Source organism: Gobio gobio (genome assembly GCF_949357685.1).
Source record: "Gobio gobio genome assembly, chromosome: 2".
NCBI classification, from domain to species: domain Eukaryota; kingdom Metazoa; phylum Chordata; class Actinopteri; order Cypriniformes; family Gobionidae; genus Gobio; species Gobio gobio.
The window spans coordinates 25,510,801-25,538,676 of NC_137098.1; the positions used below are offsets into that span (position 1 = coordinate 25,510,801).

The 27,876-nt window shown below is 45.0% G+C and overlaps 1 protein-coding gene across 1 annotated transcript in view; it reads right to left on the minus strand.

Moving 5' to 3' along the window:
• Nucleotides 1–27,876, minus strand: part of LOC307142010 (uncharacterized protein) — a 102,012-nt gene that overhangs the window by 21,135 nt on the left and 53,001 nt on the right. Inside the window, exon 7 of the mRNA XM_079842528.1 lies at nt 11,440–11,493. Within this exon, the coding sequence (XP_079698654.1) occupies nt 11,440–11,493 (54 nt within the window). The remainder of the gene's footprint in view (nt 1–11,439; nt 11,494–27,876) is intronic.

Sequence of the window (27,876 nt, forward strand, 5' to 3'; positions counted from 1 at the left end):
ACCCCCCCCCCCCCTTTGGTTGTGGAGGGGGCGAGGCCGGTCCCAGGATCCTCCAGAGCGATCGTTCTGGTACCTTGGATGGGCATTACCATGATCATGCTGCCCTCTGCTGGCTGGGAACGGTGTAGACTCTCTGTTGACGCGTAACTGTGGTTCTGTTGGGCGCCCTCTAGGGTCAGCTCTGGGCGATGCTCAGAGACAGGGCAAATGGTTGGGTGTTTTACAGTCTTTTCAGAAATAGCCTTTTGCTTGGTGTAAGCCTTGTGAGCTAAGTCTCTTAACTGTTGGGTGGACATGCTGCGTGTACAAACCAGAACTCCCAGATGGTGATTAATCGTGGGGTGGAGGTTTCGGAGGAACAGGGTTCTGAAGCTGAGGTCCTCCTCCATGCCTGGTTCGTTTCGTGTGCCGAAGTAGGTACGTCGCAGTCGATTATAAAAGTTCTGTGGGGTTTCAAGTCGACCTTGCCTGAGGTCCACAGCAGCGATGAGCCCCTGGACTGATTCTGGATCAGAGTATTCACGAATTAAAGCTCGTCGTAGCTGCCCGTAGTCCGCTTTGACAGTCTCTGGTTGGCGGTCTAGAAAGCTACGCACGTCCCGGTTAGACGTGATTCTGAGTAGGTACAATGTGTCCCAAGTGTTCGCATTAGCGACAGTCTGCAGGTGAAAGTCTATGTCTTGCAAATAGGCATAAGCATCGTGTCCTCCTGCATCGAGGCTCCCGAGGATCTTGACCAGTTCTTTGTGAGAGTAACTCTGCGTCGGGTCATGTGCCGTCAGCTTGTCTAGCTCTGTCCAGTTCCTCCTGGCACAGCTGTTGCAGATCACTGGTGTCCTCAGACGGAACAGTGCTCGTCATCGCTTCCAGCCATACCGCTAGGTGATCCCAAGGGACAGCGGGACTGGATGAACGGGACATACTGGTTCACTGTGGGCGAGAGAAACACAGCATACACACACAAAGAGGCCAATGCAAGTTTGTTCTAAGGTTTACAAGCTCTTGTACGGACTATGCCGTCGACAAGAATTTTGGCTAACTGATGTAGACAGTTAGACAGTTAGACAATTAGGCGGGCCAATTTTTGGGTCGGCCTGAAATAGAGACTTTGACAGGCGGTAGCCCTGTGGGTCACCTGGTGACGCCGGCTGCTTGGTTGTCACTCTATTACTTAGCTTTCCTTGGGGTCTCTTGGTGAACTGAAAGAAACAAGATTACGACAGTCCGGACAGTGAAGGTAGGAAAGAGCACAGTGAAAACAAACACAAAAATGAATTGGTCTGCAATAAAAAGGAGAATAAGCACGAACACTGGGAGTGTTAGAGAAACACTAAAAGGGACTAAGCTTGCTACCTTTCGTAAGAGTTTCTGATAGGGCCTACAGCATGTGTGGCTATCGGGGTAGGAAACCTAGGAAAAGGGTGCGGCTTAGAGAGGAAAGGTGGGCCAAACGTTTGGGCTATACTCGGGGAGTATCTAATATTCGGCTTATAATGTGGATTTTATCACATTTAGTTTATCCGGGGCGAGTTGAGGTCGCTCAGGTGGAAAACCATAGGCGCAGTCGGCCTTCCGGGCGTTCCCAAACACCCAACTGCCGTGTCCTCTGTCCTTCGTTACTCTGTATCGCATTACGCCCACTCAAACAGTTTAGACTTTAAACACAACCTGACGAAACCGAAACCGAAACCGAGATTCACACACAGCCGGTGCAGGTCACGTCGGTTGGACAACCTTGCTCGTGGAGACCACGTTGAGACGATTCTCAGTTCACCACAGATGCTTGTGAGCCTTACAATAAATACACAAAAGAGGGTAAACAGGTGAAATCAAAATTAAATAAGGCTCTATTGTTTACCGGATCAAGTGATTTATGGTTGCAGGCGAAAAGGAAATGCAAAACTCCTATATCGAGAGCGATTTAGAAAAAGGCAAAGGTTTCTATCAAATAACGATAAAACAAAAGGCAATTTTGATACTGTTGGTAACTATCAAAAAGAACCTAACCCTAATGAGAGGAAGAAAGGGACAAGCAAAAAAGAACTTAATAAAATTAAATTAAATAGAAAATAAAAATAAAAATTAACAAGACCAACTTAATTCAAATTAAATTCAAAACAAGTTTAAAATTTAAATTTAAATAAGCCTGTAAGGAGAATGTAAATAAAAGAAAGCAAGTCCAAATAATATCCTATTACAATTTAATGCTAACGTTGGAGTATCATCAATAACCAAAAAAAATTAATCATCAGAAAGGGAAACAGGAATAAGCACTTCACACAGAATTGGAAGAAAGTGGAAAAGAGAGAGAGCTGTAAGCTGACTTAGCAGGGTACGGCCACACGGTGGCGCCCTTCCTTCCAAGCGGACTGTCAGTAACTTTAAGAACCTAATTTCAATTTAAGTTAGAGGAAATTCATTTTTCCTTTTAAACCCAAATTCAAATAAGTGTGTTTAATCAGCGAGAATGAGACCTGGTTGCTGCCTAATGCTTAGTGAAATTGCAAAAATGAAAACGTTTCTAACGTGAAATTGCATAAATGAAAACGTTTCTAACAGTAATCAATAACAATTCACATGCTCGACTTAGGAAGGAAATTAAAGTTTGTCAAGACAAAATTAATAGCGGAGAGTAGAACTATCCGAAAATACCCACGAGATGGCGCAGTCGAGTCCACCCAGACTAGAGTTAGTTAGGAGGAATGCCCACCAGATGGCGCTGTTGCGCTCGCTCGGGATAAAGTTATGATGAAGTGTAATTCGAGAGCTGTGAGCTCGCGCCCTCTGGTGTCTAGCACGCGGAGTTGCAACACCGGCTCGTGTGATTTGGACCAAAAATCAGATGATGGTCGCACACAGAATTAACACATCACAATGACTTTTAGACCACGGCGGATCTTTTTGTGCTATAATGGCACAAGAAACATGTGGATACAGGAATTAACATCTGCTTTGCTTCACATTTAAAAGAACTCCAATAGACATTTATCAAATTGGCTGACGGTCAGTCAGCATTTATGAATCATGTGTTAGGCCTTTGATTTGGGTAGCTAAGCCAATGTGAAACCAGGAGTTTTATCGTTTATCTTAACGATTTAATATTATATTAGGCCTATTATTGAAGAGAGGAAACTCGCTCTATTTCAATCTTCCGCTTGAAAGAAGACTTCTTCGTTCAAGTCAAGCGGGATAAAACAATATTACGCATGTACGGACTGTACAGAGATTTCTTTATCTCTGCAGGACATTTAATATTGCCAATTTAGCATCTGTTAATATGCTTAAGCTGAGCTTGGCGTTGTGCCTTAGTCAGTAAGTGAGTTCGCTTTGCGCGATTTGTCTCACAGTTCAAACAAACGAACGAAAACGCGTGTGCATAATATTAATACCCAAAAATACACATGAATATGAATATTAATATTGCTCACAAAAACAAAGTTTGAAACTGCCACAATATTTCTCCACCAGAATGTAACAACAATAAGTTTCGGGGAATAATTAATTCAAATGGTATGAATATTCATGAGGCTATGAATATGATTTGCTTGTTGTACAGACAAAAATTAACGTATAACGGAACCTTTAATCATTTAAAAGTAACCTTTATCCAAATTGATTTCTTCATCAATTATCAATCTTACAAACCTTAAGAAACATTGATCTGTTTGATCAGGACAAATAATATCTCTTATGTTTGTACAATTTGTACTACTGAAGTAGTAATACAGGAAAATCAAGCTTAAATGGGTAGCTAAAATCTTACGTTTCATTGACTTCGATATTTGTGAACAAAACAATACGGATTCAATTTAATGCAATTATTGGGTTTTAATAAAACAACTACAGAATACAAAGCTACGAATCACACGGGGGTAAATATGCATATATATGTAGGAGAAAACAAACAATATGGTACAAACAAGGAAAAATCAAACTCAACGAATAAAATCAAAGGGAAAAGAATGATGGAAAGAGAGAATCCACGAGGGAGAGAGAGAGAGAAAGAAAGACAGTTCCAAGCACTTCACCAGAGCCCTCCAGACATTTATGATTTCGTGAATCAGGAGTAATTGAGACAACATTTTTCAAGCAGTTTAAAGGTGAAATATAATACTTGCATTAGGCTCTCTCGTGTACGTGTCTGAGTTCGAATCGTCGTGGCAGTTCGCTAAGGAGTTGCGTGTCCGGGAGAATTTCTGTGAAGTTCAGGAAAGTCGCTCCAGAAGTTTGCCGGTCTCTCTTTCTTGGCTGGGGATGCCAAAGGGATCCTTCTCTCAGGGGGGCGAAGGCCAGGGTGGTCTTCCTCGTGGTGGTGGAGTGCAAGGAGTTAATGATAAGCTCCTTGTTCTTATAAATGGAGTGGCCGAGCCCAGAGAGTTGGAAGGATCCAATCATGTCCGTGGAGAGAGAAGGCGCGAGTGTTTCATTGTTTGTGTACCCCCCTCCTCTTAGTTAATCAATAGGGTGGAAATTGTAAGCCTCTAATTCTTAGAAACCTGGTATTTCTATAATAATGTATCTTGTTGTAATTTGTGAACAAGATTCGGCACAGTCGGGTTTTTGCGATAACAGAGATACCAAGAACGGTCATTCTGCGACTTGAGCGTACAGATATACAAGATTATCACAGTTACTGGCATACAGGTTTTGATTTACATACAGTAAACATCCTAGTTATTCTAATACATCGTATAAAGACATTAAATCAACGAATTATATATATTTGAACATTACTGAGACAGTTTTTAGTCCACATGGTTCAAGTAACGCGTGTGTGTGTGGACGTGATGCTTCGCTATGTGTGTGCGTTTGCGGACGTGAAGTCATGTGAATGTCTTTAGGCTATACCACTCAATGCTCCATTCTTTGCGACAGCAGACATCGTGGCTCCTCGGGTTGTTAATTAATTTCGATAGCCCTATCACACACACAGCCCTTTGTTTATGTATGAACTGATCAGGAAAGTCACGAGTTGGTGTGTGGAGGTCCATCCTGTTGATCATTTGGCCAAAGTCTGATTGAATCGGAGCATTGTTGCTACAATTTCTTTCTAAAAAGGAACATAATTGTGAAGACACTGCCTTTTCAAGTATTTTTGACAGAAAGGGTAGATTTGAGATTGGTCTATAATTGACTAATTCTGTAGGATCAAGTTGCGTTTTTTTAATAAGTGGTTTAATAATAGCCAACTTAAAAGTTTTCGGTACATATCCTAATGAAAAAGATTAATTAATGATATTAAGAAGAGGATCTATGACCTCTGGTAGCATCTCTTTTAATAGCCTAGTCGGTATAGGGTCGAGCATACATGTTGTTGATTTTGATGATTTAACGAGTTTAGCCAATTCTTCTTCTCCTATAGCAGCGAATGAGTGTAATTTTTCCTCAGTGACGCTACAATGCTCTGTCTGATGTGAAACTGTAGTAGACGGCTGCATGGTTAACATTTTCTTCCTAATATTATCAATCTTACATGTAAAGAAGTTCATAAAGTCATTACTTCTGTGCTGTTTACAAACATCAGAAGTTGAAGCTTTATTTTTGGTTAATTTAGCCACTGTATCGAATAAATGTTTGTTTTCTTCCAAGAGAATCGAGAAATAAGCAGATCTAGCAGTTTTTACGGCCTTTCTGTATGCGATCATGTGCTCTTTCCACGAATTACAAACAACCTCTAGTTTTTCTTCCAGCTGCGCTCCATTTTTCTGGCTGCTGTTTTAAGGGCCCGAGTGTGCTCGTTGTACCACGCCGTTGGACTATTTTCTTTAATCTTCTTTAAGCGCAGGGGAGCAACTGTGTCTAAAGTACTGGATAAGAGAGAGTCAGTAGTTTCTGTTGCAACATCGAGTTCTTCTAAGCTATCTGGGATGCTGAGGAGATGATACTGATGAGGAAGATTATTTAAAAAGCAATCTTTAGAGGCGGCAGTGATTGTCCTGCCATTTTTGAAGCGAGGGGACGGCTTTGCAGCCTTAGCTAAATTAAGTATACGTGATACTAGGTAATGATCTGAGATGTCATCGCTCTGCTGCAGAATTTCAACGGTATCAACATTTATTCCATGTGACAATATTAGGTCTAAAGTATGATTATGACGATGAGTGGGTCCTGACACGTGTTGCCTAACTCCAATAGAGTTTAGAATGTCTTTAAATGTTAATCCTAATGCATCTTTTTCATTGTCTACATGGATATTAAAATCACCAACAATTAGTACTTTATCTACAGCCAGTTCTAACTCTGATAGAAAATCAGCAAATTCTTTGATAAAGTCTGTATTATGCCCTGGTGGCCTGTATACAGTAGCTAACACAAATGTTAAACAGGTTTTATCATGTACACTACACAACGTTACATAAAGCACCAAAACTTCGAAGGAATTATATTTGAAACTAGACTTGTCACGATTCATGGATTCACTGGCTCATTTCTCTTTAGATGTGTGTTTGGTTGTGTTGGAGGCGTGGTCACTGATCACAGCAATCATCAGCACCGTCAGCTGCACCTCATTCACCTGCCTATATAATTGCCTCACCTGCTATCTGTGTTTGTCGATCGTTGCAGTTTGTCCCGGTGTGTTTCCTGTGCAGTCGTCTTCCCTGGTGGTCTTGTGTTGAGGATTCCGCTTCTTTGAAGTTCCCGTCGCCTGGTCTTGCCCATTGCGTCCCTGTGTCACGCCACGCTGCACAGAGTCTCTGTCTCCGTCATCTCTCTGCCTGCATCGGACTTTCTATTGGGACTTGTGTTTGGACTGTTTGTTTCCTTGAGTCCTTGTCAGTAAATAAATACTTATTTTCACTCGCTATTGGATCCTCATCTATTCCTGCATATATCAGCGTGACATGACTTCTGAGTAATACTGAAGATATTATTATAAACTACAGCAACCCCTCCCCCTTTACCTTTCAGATGCAGCTCATATTTATAACAATAATCTTGGGGGATGGACTCATTTAAAGTAATGTAGTCGTCAGGTTTTAGCCAGGTTTCTGTCAAACACAGCACATCTAAATTATTATCTGTAATGATATCATTAACAATAAGCGCTTTTGGGGAAAGGGATCGAATATTCAGCAACCCAAGCTTTATCAATTGTTCATCTGTATTATATCTGTTGTTCATTTGTTGGACATCAATAAAATTTTTACTGTTGAATGGTTTTGATGTTTTTTTGTATTTACTAATTCGGGGAACAGACACAATCTCTATATGATAATATCTAGGTGAAAGAGTCTCTATGTGCTGGGATTTATCTGACTCCGGTGACGTGAGACAGCTAGCAGACGGTCGGTTTAGCCAGTTTGTCTGCTTCCTGACCTGGGCCCTAGTGAGTCAAGGTTTAGCTCTAAGACTATGCCAAATTACTAGAGTGAAGAGCGGAACCACCCCAGGAGGGATGGATGCCATCCTTCTTCAACAGGTCAGGTCTGCCCCAAAAATGTTTCCAATTGTCTATGAACCCTATGTTATTTTGCGGACACCACTTAGACAACCAGCCATTGAGTGATGATAGTCTGCTAACTATCTCATCACTCCTTTTTACAGGGAGTGGTCCAGAACAATAAACAGCCTCTGACATCGTACTAGCGAGTTCACACACCTCTTTAATGTTAATTTTGGTGATCTCCGACTGGCGAAGTCGAACATCATTAGTGCCGACGTGAATAATAATCTTAGAGAATTTACGATTAGCTTTAGCCAGCACTTTTAAATTTGCTTTGATGTCAGGCGCTCTGGCTCCTGGTAAGCATGTGACTATGGTGGCTTGTGTCTCTATTTTCACGTTCCGTGTAATAGAATCACCAATGACTAGGGCACTGTCAACAGGATACTCAGTGGGTGCTTCACTGAGAGGGGAGAACCTGTTTGATGTTCTAACCAGAACGGAAAAGTGATTTTTTGATCTGCAACTATGCCGTCTCACCGTTACCCAGTTTCCCTGCTGCGGGGGCCCTGCAGCCGGAACCAAAGAATGTACAGAGTTCACTAAGCTTTTCGTATCCAAATCAGTATCTAAAGCTGTTACATCCTCACTACTCTCAGATAAAGTATGGATGCGTGTTTCTAATTCTGAAATCTTCTCCGTCAGCCTGTCATGATCCTGGTTCTTCCTTCTTTTCCCCCCTCTGCTGATCGTTCTCTGACTCACACTTTCCCTCTGGGTGCTTGCACGCACACATGTTGATCAGCTGTCGCTCGTTATCTGCTGACAGGCTGTTTCTCGCTACACCTGTTCCCTGTTCTCCTCTGATTGGGTTTTCTATTTCTAGTCCCTGCCTGTCCTTTGTTCTTTGCCAGATTATTATTTCTGTAGACGTATGTGTCGATCGTTATTCTTCCCGTCTGGCTCTGTCTTGTCTGGTTAATACTACCTTCGTATTGACCTGCGCTAATGCTTATGCTTAGTCTGTGCTCTGCCCAGCTCGCCTGCCGCTGAATGCTGATATCAGGACACTGAGTGCTACTATCGACGGCCGCCTGCCTGTCACCACTGTTTTCATCTAAGGACTGGTCTACCAACCCAGATCTCCGGCAGCTTTGGTTATCCTTTAAAGACTTTCTGTTTGATGGTGCCAGCGGCTGTTTTGCCTATTTTTCCATTAAAAGACTGTGTTACTTGCCTTCGTCTCTGGGGTTCTCTCTCTCACACCTGACACAGCCTAACTATCTCCTTACATTTATCACATGTGAAGCCCTGTTCGCCAGCGGAGAAACCTATACTGAACATGCAGCATGCGGTGCAAGTGACAATGACAGGAGATGACATGACTTACCGTGTTTGTTGATTAGTCCAACTTACCACAATTGTTTGCTGGACACTATTTACTAATCCAACTAATGAACTCAGAAAACAAGAGACCTGGGTGCAGAGATGACAAGCTAACAGGCTAGCAAAATGCTAACGTGTGATGGTGATTTAGATTAAAAGCTAGCGATGTCAAATTTAACGTGATAGGCAATATTTAAACAATGTATGATGATGAGTAAGTTATATTTAGCAGTAGAACAAAGAAGATATATCAAAATAGAGATTCAAACGCAACCAAGGCTGTACAGAGCTACAGACAGGCAGGAGGCAAACAGGAGACAGGAGACAGGAGCAATCGATCAGGAGCCAGGAGCAATCGATCGTGGCAATCATTGGAAGTGTGAATAATGGCTTGATCTACCACCTCCCCCCTAGCTTTTACAGTGGCAATGGAATTGATCATTCGAGCTTCCAAATGGGTTGTAGGAGGAGAACGTCTGCAGTCTGGCCTGCGGCTTACATGGATGACATGACCACGCTGACCTCAACTATTGCATGTACCAAACATCTACTGGAAAAGCTTCATGCCAACATGACATGGTCACGGATGAAGTTAAAACCTAGCAAATCCAGAAGTATATCCATCATTAGAGGGAAACTCATAGACCAGAGATTTTGCATTGAAGAAACACCTATCCCAACAGTGTTGGAAAAGCCAATAAAGAGCTTAGGGCGATGGTACAAGGACTAAGACCAGAGTGACCAACTAAGGGAAGAAACCATCCAAGGCCTTGCTTGATCACTTTAAGACGAAACTATGCTAATAAACAATTCCTTGCTTCCTGGGAAGCTGAAACTCTGGTGCCTACAATTCGGATTACTCCCCTGTCTGATGGGGCCTCTAACGGTCTACGAGGTCCCCATTTCCAAAATTGAGAAACTGGAGAGAACAATCAACCATTATATCAAGAAGTGGCTTGGACTCCTGCATTGCCTCAGTAGTATTGGCCTGTGTGGGAAAAGTGCTCTGGAACTGCCTGTCTCAAGCCTCACTGAAGAATACAAATGTAACAAAGTGAGACTGGACATGACCTTGACCGAGTCTCAAGATGCTGTAATACAAGCGGCTGCTCCCAGACTGGCAACTGGGAGGAAGTGGACCATGGCTGAGGCCATACAGCAAGCAAAATCTGCTCTCAGGCATGGAGACATTGTAGGACAGGTGCAGCAGGGAAGAGGGGGTTTTGGACTCGGGGCAAGCCGGCCCTCATGGTTCAAGGCAACATCCGCCCAGAGAAGAAAGCTGGTAGTAGCCGAGGTCCGACAGCAAGAGGAGGCAGAGAGATGCACAAAGGCAGTCTCACAGTCCAAACAGGGACAGTGGACTAACTGGGAAAACCTGGAGAAATGTAAGCTCACCTGGAGGGATCTTTGGGAGATGGAAGGAAACAGGCTGAGCTTTATGATGTTCTTCTTACACCCAAGAACCTAAACCAGTGGACTGCAGAAGATCCATCATGTCCTCTCTGTCGAACCCCAGCAACATCAAAGCACATCCTTGTTGGCTGCAAAACCTGGGGGCACAATCAGGTCCTGAGACAACTGGCGATTATCCTGGAAGGAAGGAGAACCATCACAAATGCCCTCCTCAAAAACATGCATGTTCAAAATCCATTACATTCATAAGAACAGGACAACTTCCAATGAAGCCAACTACAAAAGTGGAATCGACAATGCTGGACGCTGCCCGGGACTGGAAAATGCAAGTTGACCTAGACCGGAAGCTCAGCTTTCCCCCAGAGATAATTACAACTAACCTCAGGCCGGACCTGATCATGTGGTCAACCTTGCAAAAGTCTCTGATCATTGTGGAACTAACTGTGCCATGGGAGGCTACAGTTGGTGAAGCGAATGAACGCAAAAGCCTAAAGTACAGCGACCTAGCCGAAGTAGTACAACGGGGTTGGCGAACCCAGTTGATCCCAGTAGAGATTGGTTGCAGAGGTTTTGTAGCCACAACAACAACTAGGCTATTGAAGGGATTGGGAGTCAGAGGACAGGCCTTCCAACAATCTGTTAGGTTGCTGTCAGAGGCTGCTGAGCAAAGCAGCAACTGGCTGTGGCTAAAAAGGAAGGACCCCAAATGGACTGCAAAATGACCAAGAGGGGTAAAAGCAGAGGGGAGCATACCTGGGACGCCAGGTGTTGCTGTTGAGCCCTCTAGAGGTGTCTTGGGCCTATCAATAAAATGCCAAGGAAGGAGGGTGCCCACCTGATGACCCCAATGATGTGATTACCCCTACCCACTCAAGATATTAAGAAAGTGCCGATTATTAAAAGGGATTGTACTGTCAAGTCCTATATGCTCAACTTCATCTCCCTGCCTGGTATGATCACTTAAACTGTAGATCTAAGAACAAACTTAACAGAATTGTATTAATGGCAAGTAAAATAGTTGGTAGACCACAAAAGCCCTTAAAGGATTAGTTCACTTCAAAATGAAAAATTCCTGATAATTTACTCACACCCAAGATGTTCTTGTCTTTCTTTCCTCAGTCGAAAAGAAGTTACGTTTTTTGAGGAAAACATTTAAGGATTTTTCTTCACATAATGGACTTCAATGGCAACCAATAGGTTGAAGGTTCAAAAAACGATTTCATTCATCTGTGACAAATCAAACACAAACTCACTGTTGGATGGTAAAGCTGTGGTGGTAGCTGTGGTGGTAGGTGCTACACTTGAAGCTGCAAAGAAACAGATATTAACCAAATTCCAATGGTCACTGACACAATTTATTGAACATGTTCAAACAGAGCATAGTAGAAACATACTCAAACAGTACAAAATTCTCATGTTGTGATGTTCATGTCTTTAAACTATTTGTGCCAGCAGCCATATCACCCTGTAGCCCAAGACTGGTTTCCCACTGAAGCTAAGCAGGGCTGAGCCTGGTCAGTACCTGGATGGGAGACCAACTGGGAAAACTAGGTTGCTGCTGGTAGAGGTGTTAGTGAGGCCAGCAGGGGGTGGTCTGTGTGGGTCCTAACACCCCAATATAGTGATGGGGACACTATACTGGAACAAGCACCGTCCTTTGGATGAGACGTGAAACCGAGGTCCTGACTCTCTGTGATCATTAAAAATCCCAGGATGTCCTTCGATAAAGAGTAGTGGTGTAACCCCGGCATCCTGGCCAAATTTGCCCATTGGCCTCCTAATCATCCACAAATATATACACATACACATACACACACACACGATTGGCTTCATCAATCTGTCTTCTCTCCACCAATCAGTTGGTGTGTGGTGGGCGTTCTGGCGCAATATGACTGCTGTCGCATCATCCAGGTAGATGTTGCACATTGGTGGTGGATGAGGAGATCCCCCCCCCACCCCCTTCTATGTAAAGCGCTTTGAGTGCCTAGAAAAATGCTATATAAATGTAACAAATTATAATTATTTATAAAAAGTGTTTAGAACAATTGTGTATAGCAACAAATGTGTATAAAGCAATTTGCCAGCTCTGAAAAGTGGTGTACTGTCTGTGTGTTGATTTCAGTTATAGCAGTTTACTGTAGGTATATTTATAGTATGATTTGACTTGTGAAAAGTGATTTTGGTATAGAGATACCATTAGTTCCAAATTACTACATGTTGCTCTAACAATAAAGGCCCTTTCACACCGGACGCGTAACGGAAAAGCGAAGCGGAGAACCGAATATTTTGTGTGCGAATAGTTTGCGTCAAAACCATTCACATCAGCCGCGATGCGAGTTTGCGACGTTTCAGAGCTCCAACATTCCAAAACATTCGCGCCGACAGCTGTGAAAACACGGACACTTCATCATTCAGTGAAGACGAGCTTTTCATTTTATTTAAAAGAACGAAAAGATGGTATTGGGTGCACCCAGTCTTAAAGAACAAAGAGTCTGAAGGGGAGTATGCTAATCTTGTACAGGAGTTAAAACTTTATTATGGCCGGTTCTGCACTTACTTTCGTACTTACTCAGTCATACTGACGGAAACACATTCACTTTCTAGTCGCAGACACAATTAGATTAGAAAAAAAAATCTACGAGTTTTAACTCAAAAGGTTATGATATCGTTGTCTGTAGCCTACAGTGGGCAAACACAGCTGCAACTGTACAGCTGTAAACACAACTACAGCTGTAATCTCGTGAGAAACGTGATACCTGGCAAAGGTTAATCTTGATTGAATAGCTAATGACATCAACTGGACATTTCATGACCTTTGTTTCCTTGTATGTGATTGGTTTAAGCTTTTTCTGTCGCTGTGAGTGTTAAAAAAAAATCGACATTGAAACGAAAAAAATAAACACCGTTTTTTTGCCGCAGCACATTCGCGTTCGGTGTGGAAGCACTCATTACACAAACAGTTGATCAAAAAATAAAACCATTGCGCGAATTATTCGCGCATCCAGTGTGAAAGCACCTTAAGAGAGGACGTAATCCATGATGATGCTATGATCCACAACTAACCAAATGCAACAATCTCTGCTGCTAATAATGGTAATGCTAATATGATGCTGCATGTCCTTTCTCTGGTTTTCCACTATTTGTAAAGTCTGTGTTAGACTAAGCAACACACATACACACAAACCCAGGCGCGCTGGAAGCCGTTTCATTCGAGGGGGGCTGAGAGTTGGTTCGGAAAATGTGTGACGTCATTATGTTGTCGCTGGCGACCAGACAGGTGTTGTATTAAAACCACCCCTATCGCGTCAAAGAGCACAGACGGCCCCCACCGCCGCAGATTATTGTTGTTTAAAATTAATTACTTGTTAAAACCTGATCATACACAGACACTCTTACTTGATCTGCACAAAGGGTTAATCATCACTCATAAAGCATTCTTTTTATTTGTGTTCATAGGTTACATACAATATCCAGCATCTGCCAGGGCTCTTAGTCCATGTGCGCATATTTGGAGAAATAATGATTCATAATCACGTTTGTAAAATATTTTGTCATACAGAATAACATTTCTATTCATTTTGCTGAATTATGCGATCTGAAGAGCTCAAACAGCTATAGAGCTAGCGATGACTCCCCTCTGATCCGGCAGCTGTGATATCATTAGCTTGTAAAGCTGTCAATCATCTCACATGATTCAACGTGACCATAAGGCTGTGATTCTGGATGGCGTTCCTGTGTACACTTCCTCATTATCTGATTCAAGAAGCTAATAAATGCAGGATTCAAGTAGGCTATATCTGGTGTGTGATTTCCTTTCGATTTTTGTTATTATCATTTCAGTCATTTTTTATTTAATTTAATATTGAAAGCAAAAAAATTAGAAAACGGTTCCTTTTTCTTTCTTTTTTTTTTAAATACGAAAAACAAGAATTCAGCTTGATTTTTTTTGTTTTTCGTTCTGAGGTAGAAAAATTAATAAACAGCTGGAATCCAGCTATTTATAAAATAAATAGGCCTACACTAAATATTTTTCACTTAAATAATTAACAAATTAAGATGACAAAACGAAAACACTGACTCCGTTTGAAGCTTTGAAGAACCGGAATAGTTTTTTCCCGTCAAACTAAGTTTTTTTCATCATATAAAAATAGCAGGCCACACCTTGACTGGTTTTACATTTTTTTAAAGTAGCATGTCTAAGTGGTGCAGGGGCGTGGGAAGTGGGGGTGCTGCAAAGGATTGCAAATGCAATGCAAATTTTTGTTCATTTTATTCATTTTTAAAATGTAATAATTTATTTGTAATAAACATTTTAAGTGGCCCATTAAAAATTATTATACTTGTTGAATTATGTAAAACGATTCCGTTCATTTCTGAAGCTCATTCCACTCAGCACCGCATGCTCAACCCAGAACTCAATTTGTGACATGTTGGATAAAATATAGGTCTATCTGAAATAAATAGTTAGGGCTGCCCCTGACCCATTTTCTAGTAGTGGTTCATTTAAGCCGTTTCAACGTAAATAAAAAAAAAAAAAAACATTATAATATTTAAACTGAAACAAATAACGTGTTTTAATGGCTACAAGTATAGTAGGCTACAGTACAGAGAAATGTCATGTCGCGGGATTTGAGCGCACGTCATTTTACCGCTGAGCAGTTCATGAGTGAAGCTCCGCTTTGCTGACATGCTCTGGTAAGGTAGGCAGGTTTTTTGCGTTAATTTTTATTTCCTGTCACTGTGCAAGCTCGTTTACTGTATATGACTGTGTAAACATTTTATTTAAAGGTTTAATGTAGGCCATAGTCCATTGCATTACGATTGCAAGAAGAATCAACTTTAGGAAAATTGTGATATGCAGTCCCAGTGTATGTAGGCTTAAAACGAGTGTTCTCACCGATATATTTGTTGTTCTTTTGTGTTTAATAGACTCGATATTGTTTCTTATAAAAATGTGGTGATGCAGCAAAAAAAAAAACTTTTAAACCGTTTAACTGATAGTATTAATCGGTCAAAATTCATTTCGTTAACGGTTAAACGGTCAATATGAGCATCCCTAGTCCCGACCTCAGCAGACTGGTGAGAGTCCATGTTAACGTCCAGCTCACAAACCTCGCTGCTCGCGGATGTCTGAACAGAGTTTTTGTCGGTGTCAAGGTCAGCATTTGGCGCGGATTTAGTCGCCGTCGTTGTTTACATCCTTTATTTGAGAAGAATTCACAATTTTACTTTTCTTAACCGTGTTAGTAGTAATGTTACTCAAAAAAAGTCTGAAATGCGTTTCTGCTGCTTATTGCTAGCCATGACCAAACGAGTGTGCGAGGTGACGTGACGAAAGCTCTTCCTGAGGAATTATTAAAATAATTAATCATTAGTTTATATCTTATCCACTGCCCATTATTTTAATCCCATATCAAACAGTATGTTATGTCATTTTAATTTATTTTATTTCATTTCATGTTTTTAAATAGAGTATAATTTTAGTCCACAGCCCCCCACCAGGGTATATAACGAGGGGGGCTGCAGCCCCCGCAGCACCCCCCTTCCCGCGCTACTGCACAAACCCCTAGTTTCAGCCTCACATGACATGCCAACAGACCACCCATGGTTGAGTAACCCTCTGATGCATTCTGCACACATGGAATGCACGCGCTGAGCGGAATGAGTGAGCGAATAGACTGCTATTTATATTTGACGAAAAAAATGTGTCTGACGGCGGAGATTAAGATTAAATGGATTCTATATTATTTCTATAGGCGTTACAAATAAAATACAAACAAGGACAAAATAAATAGGCTGAATAAGCTGATCTAAATGGTGGTAGCCTAGTCTATGAACGGTATACCCCCCCCCCCCCCCCAAGCTCACAGAAATGGTTATACCCAAGTCTTCAGCAGCCAATGACCTGTTTAAACAGATTTTTTTTAATGTGTATTTCACGCGTATTTTACTGTATTTAACATGTAAAATATGTGTGAAATACACGCAAAATACGCACTGATTTGTCACGCATAAACAACACGTATTTAACGCATATTTCATGTGTATTTAATGCGTCAATGAAATACACGTTAAATAGGTGTTAAAATTCTCATGTTTTTGGCCCTCTTGACTTTCCATAGCAGCGCAGCCTTGTGAACACGCTGCCGCTTGTCCTTAAAGGAACTGTATGTAAGAAATGTATTTCAATTAATCATAAAATGGCCCTGATATGTCACTAGACATTAAGAAATCATGTTAATTTCAAATACTTATATCACTGACAACAGTTGTCCGGCCAAGATATTGTCATTTTAAAAGTGAAGTTGCAGCCCTCAACTGATGTTGATGTTGACATGTTGTGTCATGCCTGAAGCGCCACCCTCCACCTATCTACCAATCACGAAGTCAGTAGTGTTTCTGCATTCGGGTTGCCAGCTCTGCTCTAGTTAACACAGCTGCAGCTATAAACTTTTTGGATAAACAATGTCTAACTTTACGAAACCTAAACGACCTCGTTATGAATAAGAAAAACGTTGTGACAGTGTCCGAAATAAAACAAGGATTTGTATAAGAGATGCCTTTGAAAGATGGAGACGGCTGAAAACGGAGAATAATTTGAAGACTGATGCCAACGTTGCTAATTTTCTCCTGGACAGGTAAGGTTCATATGTTTGGCTAACTTGTACTTAATGTAAATGGACATTTCAAATATTCATGACAGTCGAACAAAGTTATGCATGTTCGTGCAAAGTAACGTTAGGTTTGCGCAGATGGAGGAGGTGGGTCATTGAATTGAAAAGGTAACGTTAAGGAATTGTTTGGTAAATAAAAACGGCGAGTCGTCATTGCTAACATTAGTAATGCATTATCAGAGCCCGTTTCTCTGTCATTATCCTGGGACGCTGAGGAAAACAACATTAGCACGCCTATTATGGCAATGTGAAAACGTATTTGAGACAGTAGCCTAACGTTACCTCTGTAAAAATTATTCCTCATTCGTTCTTCGCATATATAGTGGACAAAACATGCTGCAAGTTGACCTGTATGACCATTGCTAATGTTATTTAGCTTTGCTGTAATTTTACTATAATATACTATAGTATTTTTTCATGTGGGAATGTACTGTCACATACGAGCGTTCATATTTACGATTATATTTGGCTAATCGCCATTAGTAAATGTTTGCCATTCATAATTACTTCATAAAACATCGCTCTTGAAGCATAAACATAATTAACAGAAAGAAAAAAAACTAACTGTGTACGACTCGTCACTTGCCATTGAAAGCTCCGTGTAGCAGCCTACGTTCCTGCTGCATCCTGCAGCCTATCTGGCAGCCTCGAGTCAGGGGGAGGGGGAGAGGGGATACACCGCTCAACAGTCATTTGAAAGTGATTGCAGTACCAGTTTTGGCCACAGTCCTACATACAGCTCCTTTAAAGGGACAGTTCACCTAAAACTCAAAAATTATGTCATTATTTACTCACTCTAATATTGTTCCAAACCTATACTCATTTCTCCCGTTGAACACAGACAGTTGAATACCAGACAGTTGATGGTAGCCATTGACTTCAATTTTATTATTTCCTACAATGGGGACCAGCAACTGGTTGTTCCCTTTCGAAAGGGAACTCTCGCTGCATCAGCTGACGCTATGGGGAACGCCTCCAGCGTGACAGGTGTCTGAAGCTACTATCGAATCAAGTCAATCCTATTGACCGGCGACAGCCCATGATGTCATCAATGTGCGACCTGGAAGTATATAAGGGTGCCTTGCCAACACATACACATCTTTCTCGTCTTCAGGGACTGTCTGTTTGAAGTGCTATACGAGTTAAGGTAATACAAATTCATTATTTAATACACACGAGTGTGTATTTACTGCCTGGGATCAAGAGCATGCACAGTCAGTTCATTTGAAGTTGTTTGTGTGTAAGTGTGAGCGGTTTTCAATCTGAGATCGCTCCACTCTAGTCTGGCTTTCTTCTTGAGGGAAGAGAGTTTGGCATCTGGGACTGGATGATGCTGTCCCGCTCATGCTGAGGCTGAGCGCTGGCATCCATCATGGGTTCTCAGATGCAGCTCGCCGATCGTCGCGAGAGGTTTTATTCCTCTCAAACGATCTGGCGGCTAACAAGACTTATCAGCAAGTGCTCTTAGGGATGGCTGGTGAGAGTGGTATGAATCCTCTCAGTCACCCTGACCGTGTATGCTGAGCTGATGAATGTTATGAAACGTGCTGCAGGCAGGCTGCGGCTGCCATGTTGGTGCTTTAGAGGAGAGATCGCTCGTGATAGATTGCATGATTGATTTCTCCTTGGCCATAAACCATCAGCTCAGATGAGCCTTCCATTCCTTCCGGATCTTCTTACAGAGATCGAGAGGGCATGGAAGAATCCATATTCGACCCAATATTCATCGACATCAGCGTTTTAACTTCGCTGATGTCGAGGGGATAGGGGAATATGGATATGTGTTGATGCTACCGATTGACGAGGAACGTTTGCAAACTTTTCTCGCATTTTGTTGGGCATCAACACCGAGAGCTCAAACTCTGCCATCTACCTCTCTAAATCACATTGTGCTTTAATGGCAGGGCATACACGGCAGCAGGTCAGGCTGGTGCTGCTTTTCACACCATGGCTGTGTTTCAGGCGTACCAGGCAGATCTGCTGGGGGATCTCGATCAGGGTAGGTTTTTAACCCCTGATGCGGTGGTTGAACTGCGCTGCACCACAGGTCTAGCTCTCCGTGCCACCAAGCAAAGCAGCTGCCACGATCGGCTGATCGTGGGCGGCGATGGTGGCCTCGGAGAGACATCTGTGGTCGAACTCGGCGGATATCGTGGAGAAAGGAAAGAGCTTTCTCCACGATTCACCGGTTTTGTCATGAGTTGGGTTTGGCTCTCTTCTCCTTCCCACCTGTTTGCTATCGCAATCAGCGCGCTCTCTGATTGAGACGCACCTGTTCCTCTTTTCATTGATCTTTCTGGCTATTTAGTGCCTTCTGTTTGTGGCTTCTTTGCCGGATTATTATTGTATGCTTTTCACTCTAGTTCACGTCTCTCGTTTGCCCTGTCTATCTGTTCGAATCGACCTGTGTTGTCGTGTTGGTCTCACCTGTGTTTCTGTCCAGTTTCCTGCTGTACGTGAGTAACCATCTGGACGCTGTCTGTGGTGCTGAGTGCTTTGATTGGCGCTGATTCGCTCGCCACTGCCTTCCCGTTGCGAGCTCTATGACCGGCCTGTTTCCAAGGACTGTCATTGTGTGTTATGCTCCAGATCTGCATCACCCTTTCCTGTGATCGGCAGTCTGCCTAAGTTCTTTTGTGACTGAATAAACATTTCTGTTCTGCACCTTTGCATTTGGGTCCTCTCTCCGTTCACTGACAGAATAATCCGGCCAAGATGGACCCAGCAAAGGAGACGCCTTTCCGCACTGCTGTTGAGATGCAAGGAGCTCTGCTCGGCAAGCATGAGGAGGAGCTCTCTGTCACCAAGCATGCTGTGGAGAGTCTGGCAGTCCAAGTAACCGAACTCACGAACCAGCTTCACCATCTTCGCCTGGAGCAGTCTGCGGGCGCATCTCGTAGTTCCGCGGAGCCTCGAATCAATAATCCCCCCTGTTACTCAGGTGAGCCCTCTGGGTGTCGTGCCTTCTTAACGCAATGCGAGGTGATTTTCCAGATGAACGTTCCAGGGTTGCCTTCGTTGTCTCTCTCCTCACGGGACGGGCTCGCGACTGGGGGACGGCTCTCTGGGAGGCTGGTTCCGTGTGCTGTCAGCAATTCGCTACCTTTAAGGAGGAAATTATAAGAGTGTTTGATCGCTCCGTCTTCGGAAAGGAAGCTTCTCGGCAGCTCGCCACCTTGCGCCAGGGTAAGCTTTCCACTACTGACTTTGCCATTGAGTTTCAGACTTTGGCCGCTACCTGTGAATGGAACGAACCCGCTCTATCTGCACGTTTCCTGGACGGGTTAAACGACGAGCTCAAGGACGAGATTTTTGCACGAGAGATCCCTTCTCAGTTTAACCAACTGGCGGAGCTGGCGATCCACCTTGACAAGCGTTTTGATCTGCATCGACGAGCACGCGGTAGCAACCCAGAGCAACCGAGGTATCCTTCCGCCGCACCCTTTTCTGAACCAAGTTCTGATCCTGAACCTATGCTGCTGGGGAGAACACAGATTTCTTCCACCGAACGTCAACGGCGCATACAGGAGGGTCTCTGCCTGTACTCATTACGCGGCTACCTGTCCAGTAAAAGCAAGAGCTCGCCAGTAGATCGGGGAGTACTGGTGAGCGCAACCCCCATGTCCCCACTTCACAAGAACCGCACTATGTTTGATGCTGTCGTGCGCTGGCGGGGCTCATCATTTCCCTGTTCTGCCCTTATTGACTCCGGTGCTGAGGGAAACTTCATGGATGAGAGCTGGGCTATTGAACATGGTATTCCCTTACGGGAACTGTCTGATCCCCCCACTGCCTTTGCATTAGATGGCCGTGTGCTGTCTAACATTCATCGAGCATCCGTAACAGTGAGTCTCACCATTTCTGCTATTTCTTTTTTTACTTTTCATTCCCCACTAGCCCCTATTGTTTTAGGTCACCCATGGTTACAACAGCATAATCCCCAGATTAATTGGGTGGAGGCGTCTATTTTATCTTGGAGTTTACCGTGTCATGTCAAGTGTCTTGTATCTGCTGTCCCCGCTGTCTCTTCTATCTCTGTTTTTCACGAGGAGTCTATTGATCTTTCTAGGATTCCTGAGGAGTACCACGATCTGCGGGCAGTGTTCAGTCGTTCACGGGCCACCTCTCTCCCTCCCCATTGACCATACGATTGTAGCATCGATCTTCGCCCTGGTACGACCCCACCTCGCGGGAGGTTATATTCTCTATCTGCACCCGAGCGCGAAGAGCTAGAGAAGTATTTGTCTGAGTCCTTGTCCGCCGGAACTATTGCCCAGTCCTCCTCTCCTGCCGGGGCGGGGTTCTTTTTCGTGAAGAAGAAGGACGGCTCGCGGCTCGCTGCGTCCCTGCATTGATTATGAACGACATAACCATTAAGAACCGGTATCCGTTACCATTGATGTCGTCAGCCTTTGAGATCTTGCAGGGAGCGAAAGTCTTCACGAAACTGGACCTCCGCAATGCGTATCATTTAGTATGCATTAAGGAAGGAGACGAGTGGAAGATTGCGTTCAATACCCCTCTAGGCCACTTTGAATACCGCGTTCTTCCTTTCGGGCTGGTAAACGCTCCCGCAGTTTTTCAGGCGCTTGTAAATGACGTTTTGAGAGATATGCTAAATGTCTTCGTCTTTGAGTACTTAGACGTTATACTAATTTTCTCGTCCTCGCTCTAGGAGCATGTCCAACATGTACGATGCGTGTTACAGCGCCTTTTAGAGAATCGTCTTTTCGTCAAGGCCGAGAAATGCGAATTTCATTCTGAATCTGTAACGTTTCTCGGTTCCGTCGTGTCGGCAGAGGGAGTTAGTATGGATTCTGCTAAGTCACAGGCTGTCATCGATTGGCCCGTTCCCGATTCCCGTACGGCTCTTCAGCGTTTCCTGGGATTTGCAAATTTTTATCGACGGTTTATCCGTAATTTCAGTCAGATTGCAGCTCCACTTACCGCCCTTACTTCTGTCAAATCGCGTTTTCTCTGGTCAGATTCTGCTCAGCTCTCCTTCGAACGTCTGAAGAGGTTATTCTCCTCTGCACCTATCTTATTTACACCTGATCCCCAGAGACAGTTCTTTGTGGAGGTTGATGCTTCAGATGTGGGGGTGGGAGCGGTTTTGTCACAACACTCGTCTATTGATAACAAGATCCATCCGTGCGCTTTCTACTCTCACAGGCTTTCACCCGCGGAACGAAATTATGATGTGGGAGACCGTGAACTTTTGGCCATTCGGCTGGCTCTTGGTGAGTGGCGCCATTGGCTAGAGGGGGCGGCCGTTCCGTTTATCGTCTGGACCGACCACAGAAACCTTGAATATATTCGTTCTGCTAAGAGGTTAAATTCGCGTCAAGCACGATGGTCGCTTTTTTTTGGACGGTTTGACTTCACCATTTCTTTCAGACCAGGCTCTAAGAACCTTAAGCCAGACGCGCTTTCTCATCAGTTCGGCTCCTCGGGGGAGGGTTCCACCACCGAGTCCATTTTGCCTAAGGGCTGTGTGGTTGGTGCGCTCGTCTGGGCAGTCGAACGGTCTGTTAAAAGAGCGCTCGCCCACGTTACGGTTCCTCAAGGTTGCCCAGAGGGTAGAATGTTTGTTCCTAAGACTGTTCGATCCGCCGTTCTCCGCTGGGGTCACGCTTCCAAATTTGCCGCTCACCCTGGGGTGAGGGGTACCTTGGCCACAGTTTGCCAGCGTTTTTGGTGGCCGTCTATGACTCGCGAGGTTCGTAAATTCGTGGCTGCCTGTCCTGTCTGCGCCCAGGCTAAGTCCGGTAATTCTCCTCCCGCAGGTCTGCTCCAACCCCTCGCGATTCCCTCTCGTCCTTGGTCCCATATTGCCCTGGATTTCGTTACGGGGCTTCCCCCGTCCTGTGGCAATACGGCGATCCTTACAGTTGTTGATCGTTTCTCGAAGGCGGTCCACTTTATTCCCCTTCCTAAGCTTCCCTCTGCTAAGGAGACTGCGCGGCTGGTCTTTGACCATGTCTTTAAGATTCACGGGCTTCCTACCAATGTCGTTTCCGATAGGGGGCCTCAATTTGTCTCGCATTTTTGGAGGGAGTTCTGCCGGCAGGTTGGCGCTACAGTCAGCCTGTCGTCAAGATTTCATTTATTGCTCTGTGACCGGCCTGTTTCCAAGGACTGTCATTGTTTGTTGCCTGTGTTATGCTCCAGATCTGCATCACCCTTTCCTGTGATCGGCAGTCTTCCTAAGTTCCTTTTGTGACTGAATAAACATTTCTGTTCTGCACCTTTGCATTTGGGTCCTCTCTACGTTCACTGACAGGTTTTGCCTTGCAAACTTTTCAATAAAAAAACTTTTCAATAAAAAGGCGAAGGCGCGTTCGGCAGCGTTTAACCTGCGTACCGCTGAGATCCGGATCCGCGCCCAGGCAGGCGGGAGGGCCTGGCCCGTCATGGCCTGAGGGCTGGAGACAGGGCCAGAGTGCCAGTATTGCCTTTCGTGCGCCCCCTCATAGGAGTAGGTCGCAAAAGAGGCGGGTCTCCCGTAGGAACAAGGATCCCTCATAGTTTTTCGTCATAGAGCGTTTCTCCAGGCGCTTCTTACATCAGGCCTGGGGCGGCCCGCCTTGGCTTGATCAGTGAGAGCGCCCCTTTCAGTAATGCAAGGACGGTAGAACACCGCGTTCATATGAGAACTGTGTGGTGAGTCTTCGCTCTACACGCCGCAGGTGAGAGTGGTCTATTTTGTGTGATAACACTAAAATATGTATTTCTTACAGACCTTTGTTCCCTGTATAGAGTGTGGGTTTACGCAACCATTAGGAAGGAGGAGTTAACTGAAGTTTCCCCCTGTAGGTGGCTTATTGCAGCACCAGGAGCTAGGCACCAGGAGCTATTGTTTCTAAATGTCCGTTTGCTATTTTGTGTTCACATTACGTTCTGTTGAAGCATGTTTTCTCAGGTTTCCTTTCAGTCGGTCACGTTCGACGTACGTCGGAACTGACCGACGAATTGGGATCTGTTTTTTGTTTCTCAATCTGTTTTTCTGTTTTGCAAAGCAGTCTATTTTTATGTGCAAAGTTTTTGATTAAAACGAAATTATATTTGAATGTATTTGTCTTTTTTTTTTTTTTTTTTACATGCATGCCAGGGAAACGAAACAAACAACCCCATGAATCTCTTTAATAATATCAATACAAATACGTGTTTTTTTTTCCTGCGGGATGGGAGAAGACACAAAATCAATGCATCTCTATTATTGTGCGGGAATAAATTCTCAGAGTTTTGCGGTTGCGGGCGGGAGTGGACATACATATTGCGGGAGCGGGCGGGAGTGTAACACATACGTTGCGGGAGCGGGCGGTAATGGTCAGAAATTCGGCGGGTGCGGGCGGGAGCGGGATGAAGAAAACAGTCCCGCGCAGGGCTCTAATACGCGGCGTGATTGACAGCTTTGACACCAAATGGATATACGTGAAAATCAGATGACATGATTTCACAACTTTTCATTGGCCATTTAGATATGTGAAGCATACTGTATACGGAAATTAACCTGGACATTCAATCCGTCGAAAAATCTCAAAATCGGCAAAATGGACATACGTGGTTTTCATCGGACAGCGACGATATGTATGTAATTAAGTCCTCCTCTCATGGTGAGAGTTGTGTTGAGGCCGCCGCTCATTTCTACTGAAATGTTAGCAGAGTACTAAGCGGTAGGACGTCCTTCTGGGAGAATGCTACCACTTAGGGTTTTTGCTATGTGTCTTCGGTAGTAGGCCCCACGGGTCGTCCTTGAAGGCGAAGTTCCCGAGTTTAGGCACTTCTCGGTTACCAGTTCTCTGTGAGTAGAACCTACGGTAGCTTAGCCTACAGCTGGAGGTTACCCGCCAGGCAGGTTCAGCTGCTCCTCTCATTGAGGGTCATGTACAGCACACAGCCGCCTGAGCCTGGTCAGACAGTCGCAGGCCTGTCGTGAGGCCTCCCTGTTAGATCAGTCCATAGGCCTTTCCGGCCTCCCTACTGCTTTGAAATGAACCTGGACATTCAATCCGTTGAAAAATCTCAAAATCGGCAAAATGGACATACGTGGTTTTCATCGGACAGCGACGATATGTATGTAATTAAGTCCTCCTCTCATGGTGAGAGTTGTGTTGAGGCCGCCGCTCATTTCTACTGAAATGTTAGCGGAGTACTAAGCGGTAGGACGTCCTTCTGGGAGAATGCTACCACTTTTTTGCTATGTGTCTTCGGTTCCCCTAAGCCACCGCAGTTTAGAGTAGCTTGTCTCTTCTAGAGTGTGTTTACTAGAGACTGACGCTGGAGCTTCAGTTGGGCATATTTGCTTAGTTGGCGTAGGCTGTATGGATGTTGGAGGTGCGTTGCTGAGGCACTGTCACCTTTGGCTGTTCACTACGTGAATCTGAGCCTTTATACCATCCCTGTGTTGTCAGCCTCCTCTCATGTGAGAGTCGCTCAGTCAGAACTAGCCCGTTTTTGCTAATGTCTGGGTTCACAGCAGCTGCAACCAGGTAGCTGCCTAAAAGGCCTCCTGTGGGCAGCCCCAGTTGTGTGAATTGGTGTGTTATACTTCCCAGATACGTTGACTATTGTGAAGACTCGTTATCAGCTTGTAGGCTTTACAAAGCCTCCCTGAGGGAGGGTCCCCATAGCAAGGTGCAATGGGTAGTTACTAGTCAGCCAGTAGTCTAACTGTCAAGGGTTTCATTGCAGTCAGTTGTGACTTGCTACCAGGTGGTAGGCCTCACCTTGGAGGTGAGTTCCTGAGTTGGATACTCAGCTAGCATGGCTTGCTATTGAGTGGTAGGCCTCATCAGGCCTCCTTGAGGGCGAATGCCGATGTGTGACATCGGTACGGCTAGCCTGACTGGCTATCAGGTGGTTGGCCTCATCAGGCGTCCGTGAGGACGAGCCCCCAGGGTCTTTTTTGTTATTCTGACAATTTGTATAAATTGCTATCAATTGCCAGGCCTCTCTAGGCCTCTTTGGAGGAGTGCTCTGAGTCTCTGTCACTTGACAGTTAGCATGGTTAATGCTAGCAGGTAGTAGGCCTCACCAGGCCTCCCTAGTAGGCTTGCTATCAGACAGAAGGGCTTTCTAGGCTTCTTTTTGAAGGTGAGCTCCCGAGATAGGAGTGCTCGGGTAGCTAGCATGACTTGCTATGAGGGTAGGCCTCACCAGGCCTCCCTGAAGGCAAGTATCGATGCGTGGCATTGGAATAACTAGCCCGGCTGGCTATCAGGTTATAGGCCCCAGTAAGCCTCCCTGAAAGTCGGCGTTCAGGTGGACGGCCTCACCAGGCCTCCCTGAAGGCAGGTACCGATGTATAGCATCGAGGTGATTAGCCTGGTCGGCTACCAGGGTTTAAAAGGCCCCATCAAGCCTCCCTGAAAGTTGGCGTTCAGGTGGAAGGCCCCACCAGGCCTCCCTGAAGGCAGGTACAGATGTTCAGCATCGGGAAGAATTGCCTGCTGGCCATCAGGTTCTAGGCCCCATCAAGCCTCCCTGAAGGTCGGCTGTCAGGTGGAAAGCCTCACCAGGCCTCCCTAAAAGGCATGCTATCAGTTGGAAGGCCTCGCCAGGCCTCACTGAAGGTAAGTACCGATGTTGGCATCTGGTTAAATAGCCTGGCAGGCTGTGAGGTGATAGGCCTTATTAGGTCTCCCTAGAGGCTTGCTATCAGGTAGGAAGCCCCATCAGGCTTCCCTGAAGGCAAGTACCGATGTTCTTCACATCCGGACAGCTAGCCTGCTGGCTATTAGGTTGTAGGCCTCATCAAGCCTCCTTGAAGGCCTGCTGTCAGATGGAAGGCCTTAGCCAGGCCTCCCTGAAGGTGAGCGCCGACGCACGGCGTCCGGGTATGCGGCCTAGCAGGTTATCAGGTGGAAGGCCTTACTAGGCCTCCCTGAGGGTGAGCTCCCAGATTGCGGTCACTTGAACAGTTAGCAAGAGTTGCTATCTGACAGTAGGCCCGCACCGGGCCTCCCTAGAGGTGACCTCAGCTATTAGCATGCTTCGCTGGCAGGTAAGTAGGCCTCACCAGGCCTCCCTGAAGGTGAGCTTGAACGCTCTAGAATCCGGCATATATTGCTATGCAGGTGAGAAAAAAAAAAAAAGCCTGCCGTCAGGTAGTAGACCTCACTAGGCCTCCCTCGAGGGTGGAGTCCCGAGTCATGCTCGGGCAGCTAACATAGCTTGCTATCAGGTAGTAGGCCTCTGTAGGCCTCCTTGAGGAACCCGCTATCAGGTAGTGGGCCCCACGGGGCGTCCTTGAAGGCGAAGTTCCCGAGTTTAGGCACTTCTCGGTTACCAGTTCTCTGTGAGTAGAACCTACGGTAGCTTAGCCTACAGCTGGAGGTTAACCGCCAGGCAGGTTCAGCTGCTCCCCTCATTGAGGGTCATGTACAGCACACAGCCGCCTGAGCCTGGTCAGACGGTCGCAGGCCTGTCGTGAGGCCTCCCTGTTAGATCAGTCCATAGGCCTTTCCGGCCTCCCTACTGCTTTGAAACACAAGCACTTGGTAGATCCTTGATTTGAGCAGGCAGACTCCCCTCGCTTGCAAGGGTTGTAAAGCGCTATGCTGAGTGTTGCTCTCTGGGATAACCCGTCTCTGAGTTCCGGGCTAAGTAGGAGTGCCAGGGTTTCAGTCCCTTAGTCTGGATGCCTTCTGAGGCACCATCCGGAGGCTCTGTTTCTGAACCTACAGGGTTGGCTAAACCAAAGTGTCCATAACACTTAGGGCACCAGGTCAGGCCTCCCTGGTGGCACTCGGGATAACTTGTTTCCCAAGTAGTGACTGGCTGGGGCTCCTTCGGGTCCCCTAGCCACATTCCCTTAAAGGGACCCCTTCTGTTGAAGTAGTTGGTCCCGGGCCTTTGAGCAGGCTGGATAAGACCTCATGCAGTTGCATTAAGGTCCCGTTTTAGGCATATAGCTTGGGCTATGACCGAAGGGGATGCTGTCACTGACAGCCCAGTGTGACCTGAGGGGGAGTTGCTCAGGTTTTTCAGTTGAATTTACTTGTGCTGACAGTT